Source organism: Gallus gallus, chromosome 13 (genome assembly GCF_016699485.2).
Source record: "Gallus gallus isolate bGalGal1 chromosome 13, bGalGal1.mat.broiler.GRCg7b, whole genome shotgun sequence".
Classification (NCBI taxonomy): domain Eukaryota; kingdom Metazoa; phylum Chordata; class Aves; order Galliformes; family Phasianidae; genus Gallus; species Gallus gallus.
Window position 1 is genome coordinate 1,595,862 of NC_052544.1, and position 10,153 is coordinate 1,606,014.

The 10,153-nt window shown below is 57.9% G+C and overlaps 1 protein-coding gene across 1 annotated transcript; it reads right to left on the reverse strand.

Moving 5' to 3' along the window:
- Positions 1-2,030: 2,030 nt before the first annotated feature.
- On the reverse strand, positions 2,031-8,243 carry STARD10 (StAR related lipid transfer domain containing 10). The gene is made up of 6 exons (XM_425187.7): positions 7,943-8,243; positions 5,488-5,635; positions 5,304-5,407; positions 5,081-5,198; positions 3,806-3,858; positions 2,031-3,681 (listed from the first exon to the last, which is right to left on the reverse strand). The coding sequence occupies exons 1-6, from the start codon at positions 8,105-8,107 to the stop codon at positions 3,469-3,471; spliced, it is 801 nt and encodes a 266-aa protein (XP_425187.3). The 5' UTR covers positions 8,108-8,243; the 3' UTR covers positions 2,031-3,468.
- Between the last annotated feature and the right edge of the window lie 1,910 nt (positions 8,244-10,153).

Genomic DNA, 10,153 nt, shown 5'->3' on the forward strand with positions numbered 1-10,153 from the left:
CAGACCCACACATCCTGTGCAGCCCTGTGCCCTGCAAGTGATCGGAGATGTTGCCACATGCACCATCCACCAGCACTGGAGTGTTGGGAAGGCAGGATAATGCTTGTTCAAATTGGGCTAAAAAAAGGCTAAAAGAAAACTGCTGAGGGGTTTGGGTGGATGAACACAAGAGATGGGTGGCTGAAACTCTGGGATCCCAAAAGCCACCTCTGTCCTGCAGGGAAGCAGCACCACATCTGATGCTGTAAACAGGGGATGGGGGCGGGATGAATGCAGGGCTGGTGGGCGCTGGGCTCCTGCGTGGCTCAGACACCACTCTTTCACCCCTCTGTTCCTCTAGTGCCATGCTTTTCGCAAGAGACCCATGTGGTTAGCCCAGCTCTGTTGTTACCCAACCTTCCCCACATACAGGGGATGTATGAGGGTGATCTCTCACCACTTTCAGCCCTCCTCAGCTCCTGGGGCTCAGGTGATAGCTGCTCCATGCCCTGGGGGATCCTCTCACTGCACCTCTGGGCTGTCTGATCCCCAAAACTTACTGTGGGGGAGATGGAGGGACACTCCAGTAGATGAGGTCCTCCTCGACCAAGCTTGTGTGTGCAGCTAGGGCTGGGAACAGAGCTTCTCCTTCTGGCAAAGCAGAAGCAGAACTCTGACAGCCCAGCACATCCCCCCCTTCCTCCCTTGTCTCTGCCAGTTACCCCAGGGCATGGGCCCATGGGCTGCCCTGTGGCAAGGCTCAGAGCCAGGGCTTCCTATCTGCCTGTCTTCCACTGCTCAGGTTTCTCTTTGGCATCTGCCAACCTGCTGATACAGTCTATATTTAGTGGCTGGCCTCCTGGTTCTGACCACAACAGGAAGGTTTCGCCTGCTCCCATGGGGAGGCAGTTGGGAGGAGCAGAAAACAGCTCTCAGGCTGGGGACAGGGCTTGGTGAAGTTGCTGGCAAGGGCTAGAGGAAGCAAAGATCAAAGTGGGCTTTGGATCCTCCCAGTACACTGGTCTTCTCCTTCTCTGATCTAGGAAGCATGCAGGATGACAGTGTCCCCTAAGGTCTGTGTATCTAGCTACCTACCTGCCCATCCATTCTTCCCTTCCCTTCCCTTCCCTTCCCTTCCCTTCCCTTCCCTTCCCTTCCCTTCCCTTCCCTTCCCTTCCCTTCCCTTCCCTTCCCTTCCCTTCCCTTCCCTTCCCTTCCCTTCCCTTCCCTTCCCTTCCCTTCCCTTCCCTTCCCTTCCCTTCCCTTCCCTTCCCTTCCCTTCCCTTCCCTTCCCTTCCCTTCCCTTCCCTTCCCTTCCCTTCCCTTCCCTTCCCTCATATCTCTCCTTCCTCCCTCCCTCCCTCCCTCCATCCATCCCTCCCTCCCCACCTAGCTATGGGCACCCCTTGCAGCACCCACACAGGATGGTGCTGAGGGATGGGTGAGGTGGTGCTGGAGCATCTCCTGGGCAAAGGACAGGATGAGGAGCACTCAGGGCAAACGCCATATTGCAGAGCTGGAGATGTGGGTCTGCAACTGAGTCCAAAGGGTTTACCAGGGTGAGGTAGAGGGGATGGGGAAGTTGGAGGCAGTCTGGAAAGGAAACACAGCTCTAGCACAGGCAGCCTGTGAAATAAGGGATGTCCTTGCATGGTCTGTTGATCCTTCTGTGGGTGTTAGGGACAGGAGCTCAGGAGACATCACCTGCACAGCATGAGATCCTGGACACCTTCCCATAGTGATGTCTGATGGGGACACTGGAGCTGGCTGCAGCCATTCGCGGGGATGAGACAGGGGCCCCACAGCCCCATCCATGGGGCTGGCTGACATCACTCGCCTCCGGCTAATCTCTCCTCCAGCAGCGGTTTCCCGTTTCCTTTCCAATCTGTGCTCTGGGGTGGCTGCACTGCTCAGGGCCAGGCAGGAAGAGCCGTCCAGCTGTGCTCTCCTGGGGGGCCCCCACTGCCCATCCCCTCAGTATCCCACTCAGGGCACCTTCGGGGTTCTGGTTCCCTTACACACCCAGCTTACCCCTCCCTTCCTCAGGGGATGCTGGCACACAGCCCCTTGCTGGCTGTACTGTACTGTGTAAGTAAGCCATCATTAGTAGAAAACACCATGCTGGGGGTCCAGCACCCCATGGAGACCCAGGTGCCCTCAGTCCCATGGGCATCACAAGGCTCCCTAGGTGTGGTGATGCTGGAGCCCAGGGGCTTCATCACAGCTCAGCGGTGGGCGTGGGTCCCTGTCCCCACCACCCCTGTTGTCCTCCCCATATACCCAATGCCACTGCCACTTGGGGCAGTATCCTGGGTGAGGTGCTGTCCTCCTGGGACCGAAGAACCTCACCAGAATCATGGTGCTCAGGCAGCAGCTTCTCACCCCTTGTTAAGCCTGTCTGCAGCCTGGGCATGGAATAAGAACCTAGGGGAAGCAAGGAGAGGCTGAGGCCATCTAAGGTAGGCCCTACCCCAGCGCCCAGAATGGCAGCACCCAGAGATGCTTGTCCCACAGGGGATGTGGGTGGTGCAGTAGAGTGGCTAAAGGGGGGAGGTGGGCATCTCTGCCCAGAGTGGGCATTTGGCTGAGACAGGGAAGAGCCCGGCACCACCAGCAGTGATGTCTCCATTTGCACTGGCTTAGCACAAAGCAGGTTGGAATCACTCCGAGGCAGGAATCCAGCAGCAAACGGGTGGGTGGAAAATCCAGCATGTGTCAGCTTGTTCCCCCCGCACTGTCTGTCCAGACAAACTCCCTGCTGTCCGGCGGAAGCCGACCTGTGCCCACACACGCTCACCCACAGGCATGCAGATGTGCAGAGCCCAGCATTGCCCTTGCCAGATGTGCAGAGCTCAGCATCCCCGTCCCCATCCCCCCAGTCCCTGAACCCAGTGTGCAGCACCCAGCACAGCCTGGGGGTGCCCCACTCCAGCCTGAAGCTCCCCGGCTGTGCACACACCAACCCCTTTATTGTGCCAGAAACCACTGCAGCAGCAAACACTAGAGGCAGCCTGCCGAGGTGAATCCATCACCCAGAAGGGGACCTGGGGGGCTCCAGGAGGTGGGGGTCACACAAAGCCTGGGGGGACCTGAAGAGTGAGACATGTGACAGAGAGGGACAGTTCTGGTCCTGTACTGCTGCAAAACCTGGGCTGGTCCCACACAAACCCTCCATTCCGCACCTTTGAGGAGCACACCCAGAAGGTCTTACAGCAGCAGAGGGACCTCCTGGTGGTGGCAAAGCTTCGTTCAGTTCCACAAGGCCTCCTCCCCCCAGTCTTTGACTTCCCCTTGAAGCACCCAATCCTCCAGCCTATACTGCCACCTGCATGGAAACATCTCCATGGGCCACCACCCCCTCAGTGCAGGGGCACTGGGCTCCCACAGGACAGTCCCCCCACTAGAAGGAGTCTATGATGAAGAACGTGGGGGGCACAGGGTGCCAAATCCCCACCATGGCCCCTCTCTGGTGGCCCATTAGGACAGGCATCAGGCCTCGTGGTCGCTGGCGCTGAGGTGCTCCTCGGACAGCCCTGTCTCATCGATGTGCTCCAGAGAGTCAGCGTGCTGCAGGGAGAGCTCGGCCAGGCTGAGGCTGGGCAGTGTGTTCTGCTCCGGGTACACCCAGGGCTTGTACCCGGGGTCGTGCCTGCGCTTCCACTCTGGGTACTTCAGCCCTGCCTTGTAGATCTTCTTCATCGCCTGTGGGAAGAGCAGGTGTGATCCATCACGGTCACCCCAAGACTCCAGCTCCAGCACCTTCTGCTTCTCCAAGGTGCTGTTTTGGGTCCCCGTGGCCCAACTACCAGCCATGCACCCTGCTTACCTTTGGTGCCACGAACTGGGAGACTCGGTTCACCACCCACTTTGGTAGAGATCCTGCAAGAGCCCAAATCCACTGAGTTGAGAAGAGGCCATGATCGCTCAAAATCCCTGCCAGGTGCATTGGTCAATGCCCAGCATCCAAGTGCTGGACTGAGACTCCCAGCTCTGATGGGAAACTGCCCTGTGCTACACCTTGGGAAGGTCCCCTCTTCTTACCATGGTTGTCCTCCCTTCCCTTTGGGACACAGGATGGTGGAGAACCAGGGTGGGCCAGCTGGATCCATGGTGGCACCACATGGACATCATGGAGTTCATTGAGGCCAAGTAGAAGGTCCTACACTGTCGGGTCAGGGCAATCCCAAACATGAATACAAACTGGGGGATGAATGGGTGGAAAGCAGCCCTGAAGAGAAGGAGCTGGGGATACTGGCAAGTGAAAAACTTCCATTTCTAAGGCCAACTGTATCCTGGGCTGCATCAAGAAAGGCTTGGCAGCATGGTCAGAGAGGTAACTGTCCTCCTCTATTCTGTCCTTGTGAGGCTCCATCTGGAGTACTGCACCCAGATCTGGGGCCTCCAGCACAAGAAAGACATGGAGCTGTTGAAGCCATAGAACCTCAGAATGGCTTTGGTTGGAAGGGACCTTAAATCCTCCTGCTGTGAGTTGGGTGCTCCCCACCAGCTTAGGCTGCCCCGGGCTCCATCCAGCCTGGCCTCGAGCACCTCAAGGGTTGGGGTACCCACAGCTCTCAGGGCAGCCTGGAGTGGGTCCAGAGGAAGGCTACAAAGATTTTCAGAGATCAGGAGCACCTCTTCTACAAGGAAAGGCTGAGTGAGCTGGGCTTGCTCAGCTTGTAGAAGAGAAGGCTCCGTGGAGAAGTTATAGCAGCCTTCCAATGCCTAAAGGGGCTTATCAAAAAGTTTTGGAGAGACATTTTATAAGCGTCTGTAGTGATAGCACTAGGGGTAGTGGTTTTAAACTGAAATACAGTATTTATACAGGTTATATTAGATTGCAATGAATTCTTTACTCAGAGGGTGCTGAGGCTCTGTCACTGAGGCTACCCAGAGAAGCTGTGGATGCTCCATCCGTGGAAGTGCTCAAGGCTGGGCTGGATGGGGCTTTGAACAACCTTGTCTAAAGGAGAGTCAGGGGATTGGAGCCGGATTGCCTTTAAGGTCCCTTCCAACCCAAACCATACCATGATGCTGTGATTCCAAGCTCTGAAGACCCTTCCCACAGGAGCACACTGCAGTGCTCCCCCTCAGCTCTCACCTCTGGGGTCCACCTGGGTGAGATAATAGAGGACGCAGGCACTGGTACCATTGGCCTTGATCAGATAACCGGTCTGCAGGGACACAGCCCTGACAAAATCCTTGCGGGGTGGGTATTTCTGCAAAAAAAAAAAAAAAAAAAAAAAAAGAAAAGAAAAAGCTGTACAGCTCAGAACCTGCCCCAACCTCTGCCCACAGCCACCCCCAAGGCCACGGGAACCTACCGGGTGCTTGACGCTGTAGTTGAGGATGATGTAGTCATTGCCCAGGGGCAGCCAGGAGCGCAGGGTGACAAAATCACGGTTCTTCAGGGGGCTGGGGCACTTCCCTGCAGAGACACCTGGTTACAGCCTGGTGTGGGGCTGCAGCTGGGGCACCCCAGGTGCGCAGGGGCTGGGGGCTGCTCACAGGAGTAGTATCCCACGTCGGCGTTAACCGTCAGGCGCCCGATGTCGTAGGTCTCGATCATGTGCGAGTCCCACTTCTTGCGGTAGTGGGTGTCGTGCAGCACATCGTAGAGCGTCTCAGCAGAGACATCCTTGCAGGAGATGCGGGTCTGCAGGGAGACGGGAGGTCGGGTCCCCCACTGGGTCCCCATTGGATCCCCATTGGTTCCCCATAGGGTCCCCAGGGCAGCGCCCACCCCAGGGATTGGGGCTTTAGCTTGTTTCTTTTGGCTGATCTTGCTGTAACTGGAGCCACCCGCTCCAGCATGCATTATTGATGATCCCAACCCTGCTCCTCCTGACGCCGGGAGGAAAGAGATGTCATCTGCTCCTCGTTAGAGGCCTTGCATCTTTGATGAGGTGCGTGGCAGCTCCATGTAATGGGAGCCGGCCCTTTGAACGCTGGTGGCAGGTCCCATCAATCTCAGGTGAGCTCTCCCTGCTGGCCCAGGTGATGCTGTCTGCCCAGCAGGGCTGCATGCGTGATGTGCCCGAGGTGTAGGAGCACCCATCCCACCCTCACTCAGGTGTCCTGCTTCAGAAGGAGTCCACACGTCCTCCTGGAAGCACCTGTTGTCACAGCAGGGCCATTGCACTCACAAAATCCCCTCCTAAAGCATATTTGCTCATCTTCCTCCAGCCCAAGCATGGCCAAATGGAGGCCATACAACAGCTTCAACAGGCAGTCAGCTGCTCAAAACAGGGTTGAAGGGGGTTTCCTGATGCTCCAGATGCTCAGGAACCCTCCAAGCCGTGTCTCTGTTGGTGAGAAGACCAGGGTTCTTCTGGCCCCACAAGCTCAAGCCTGGTTTGGCTTCATTGCAGATCTTGGGAAGGATCCCTGGGTAATACTGATCAGGGACCAGCTCTGAACAGTTCTGTGCTCAGGCCCTTTATGGAGCAGGGAAAAACCACACCAAGGAGATACTGGCAGTGACCCAGGCTAGGCAATGGTGTGACGCTCCGAATCCCCTGAGCCTTCTGGGAGCCCCTCCTCTATGGGGTCAGTGATGGAAAATTCTGCATCCTCTCCACTGGGCTGAGCTTGACTGCACAGGGCTGGACTTCTCCTGGTTCCTATAGTCTGATCTGGGCACAGTGCCACAGTCCCTGCTGCTGTCCTCATTGCCCTTCATGCTTTGGGTGCTGGACATGGCTTCATGCAGGTGGCGGTGGCTCAGCACCTGCAGTGCCCTGGAGCCTTGTTCCTGCACATCTGGACATTGGATGTGAATTTTGCTTCTTCCATGGTATCAGGGATCTCCTGCAGCCACTGTGGATTCTCACAGAGACACCAGCCAGACCCCTTAGCACCCTTGGGTGCATCCTACCCGGTCCTGTGGGTCTGTACATCTATACCCAGCTGGCTGGGCTGCTTGCTGGCCCTGACTCAATATCCATGCCACACCAAAGCTATGTGTGTCACAGCTCTGCAGAAAGCTACACCTCTGCTCCTCCTCCTCTCCCTGGCTGGATGGGCCTCCAGCCCCAGCATCACTGCAACCAGCACATGCCTGGAGCTCCAGGAAGCCTTCTGCCCTCCTGGTGTCTCACTGGGCTGTTGCCACTCGGAGAGTGGGAGAGCAGTGCAGAAGTTTTCCCTGTACCCTCTACCCCAGGGGCCTACCCAAGACCTCCTTGTGCCTCCCCAGCTCTTCAGGTCACAGTAATCCTTCCCCAGTGCTCCCAGCTGGAAGCCCTCCTTACTGGGTTGGCCAGCCTTGTGATCAGACAGCCCCACTTGCTCTGGCAGATCCCATCCCTGCCTGATCTTTGGTGAGGATCCCATAGCCACAAAAGCCATGTCAGCAGCCCCACAGCCAAGTACTGCCCTACATGATGCTCACATGCTGGAATAACCTCTTCTTTAGTGGGGTCTATGGAGCTCCCTCACCCTGCAGCTGCTCTTGGTATGCTCAGGTTTACCCAGCACTGTCACTGGTGCCATGTGGGTGAGCAATGAGGTTTGACAGCCCAAGGGATGGGTGAGCATCGCTAGTCCCTCCGCAGCATCCCAAATCCATCCCCTGGCACGCAGCAAAGCCCCTGACAAAGCATGACAGGTGGGGCATCTGAGACCCCCAGGGATGCTCAGCACTCTGGGATGTGAGGCAGTGGTACCCAAGGACGGTGTATCTGGAGGAAATGCACCAGCCCACCCCATGCCCCCGGGACTCCCAACAAGGCCATCTCCACCAGATTATTCCCACCTGTGTGCAGAGCAAAGGCAGCGGTAAGGCAAGAACACACAGGTGCCCCGGATGGGTTTTCCACGCTGCAGCAGCACCCTGCTGGCAATGCTGAGACGTGGGGCAGGCAGGGAAGCTGCCAAGCACCTTGCCAGCATGCAGGAGCGCATCTGGGGCCGAACCCCACCGAGCCCCGCTGCTTGGGGGCTGGAGCAGGGGAGGGCTCACCTTGATTTTCTGCACGGTGCAGCTCTCCTCCTGGCCCTGGCTCCAGACGGTGACGCCAGCCTTGTTGTAGCGGCAGTGCCAGCCCTCCGCGCTCTCGCACTGCTCCCTGAACGAGCTGAAGTCGGAATCGTCCGGGATATAAACCATCTCCCCGCCCCTGGACATGGGGGCTGAGCTGATGGAGGCTCCTTCTGCCTCCCCACCCGGCGGCCAGCTCGCACCCAGCTCACGCGGCCGTCCTCATCCTCACGGCCCCGAGGCCGCAGAACGCAGCGAGGAGGAAAGCTCCTTCCCTGCGGATGTTACGGCAGCTGCTGGCAGCTCGGATGTCTTCCCGGGCTCGCCGGGATCACGTTTCTCTCCGGCTGCCCGTCTGCTCCTCTATTATTCAGCAGGTAGCAGCTCGCTGGGGGCTCGGTTTTCAGGGCAGAGCTGCCCCCGGCTGCCCGAGTCTCCGTGTCCCCGTCCCTGCTGTCCCCTGGCAATCTCTGTGTCTGACTTTGCTGCAGCAGCTTGATTGCAGGGAGTGATGCAGCACCCAGCCGTGCCCTTCCTGGTGCACAGCAGGAGAGACACCCTTGTCCTTCACGCTGCCGTCCCAGGACACAGCTCGCTGTTATTTATCATCACGTTGTCCTGGTGCTTTTTGCCCTGGCCTGGGTCACCGGTCCCACAGCGGTGGTGTCCATGAGGTCCCTGATGGTCTCAGATTTGAGCTTCTCAGGCGCTGCCTTTCCCTGCACATCCGTTCCTCCCAGTTCAGCCTCACTGCACGGCGAGGGGTGCTGTGGATCCCTGCCACAACCACGGCTGGGGGTACATTGAGCACGGACACAGCCTTCACCCTGGGCTGCCCAGCCTGAGCCCAACTGAACATCAAGGCACTGATCACCATCTTATGGGCAACACCCCATGGAAGAAACCCAGCCCCACCCACAGGTTCCCCAATTGCTTGGGTGAACAAACCTCTGGGCAGTGAAGTCACCAAGACTACTCCCAGATCTGTGAGCCCCCACCAGGAGGAGGTGGGTGCACCTTTGGGTGCTACCCCAAGACCCCTCGCTGAGGATGCTCCAGCTCAACCCCTTCCCCTTAGCACTGTGAGCCCATTTTCCTTGGCAGGATGACACCAGGCTGAGTTGACACGCTGCAGGGAGGGGCTGCCATCCAGAGAGACCTGCGCAGGCTGGAGAGGTGGGTCCCTGTGAACATCATCCGGTACAGCAAGGCCAAGTTCAAGGTCCTGCACCTTATTCAGGGAATCCCAAACATGAATACAGGCTGGGGGATTAGCAGCCCCGTGAAGAAGGACCTGGGGATACTGATGGGTGTAGCCCAGAAAGCTGATCATAACCTGAGCTGCATCAAAAGCCATGTGACCAAGGGGTGAGGAAGGAGGTTGTCTCCTCTTGTGAGACCCCAACCTCCAGTACAGCTTTCAGCTCTGTGGACCCCACCACAAGGACCTGCTGGAGTGAGTCCAGAGGACTTCAAGAGGGAATGTATGTGATAGGACGAGGAGGAATGGTTTTAAGCTAAGAGAGGAGAGATTTAGGTTAGGTGTTAGGAGGAAAGTCTTTGCTGAGAGGGTTGTGGGGGACTGGCACTGTTGCCCAGAGAGCTGTGGGTGCCCCATCTCTGGAGGTGCCCAATGCCATTGATGGAGACCTGGACAACCTGAGCTGGGGGGGAACATCCAGCCCATGGCAGGCGGTTGGAATGGAATGGGTTTTGAGATCACTTCCAGCTCAACCAGACTGTGATTCTATATGAGACTGTGAGTTGATGAGTCTGTGATTCTCTGCTATTCACACATCAGTCTGGACAAGGGTGCAGTCACCCAAGAGCTCTCTGCTCATGGTTGCGTGCCCTCTGCCAGCCACCAGCTGAGCTGGGGTGCTCCCCATGATGTGCCCACCCGCCTTCACAAGCCCTCAGGGCTCCCATCGGCCCCATCCACCTCCGTCCCCGATATGAGCTGAGCCGGAGAAGGACCGACTTGTTTTGCACGGGTCCCAGCTGCTGGCTGGGCTCCGGGTGCGTCCCCGTGACCGGGTGGCTTCCAGCACGTCCCATGGTGCTCACGGGGACCGATTCCTCGCTCCGTGCAATCTGCTGCTCGCCCACTGGGTGTCACGCGTGCTCCATTGGCGACAGCGACAGGGAGCGGCCGGGGCCGGACCCAGAGCAGGGAGGTGGGGATATAGGCAG

Coding starts and splice junctions, on each gene's coding strand:
- STARD10 (XM_425187.7), bottom strand. CDS start 8,107: ATGTCCAGGGGCGGGGAGATGGTTTATATCCCGGACGATTCCGACTTC. Junction 5,408..5,487: donor CGACGTGGGATACTACTCCT/GTGAGCAGCCCC, acceptor GTGTCTCTGCAG/GGAAGTGCCCCAGCCCCCTG. Junction 3,682..3,805: donor CCCAGTTCGTGGCACCAAAG/GTAAGCAGGGTG, acceptor CTCTTCCCACAG/GCGATGAAGAAGATCTACAA.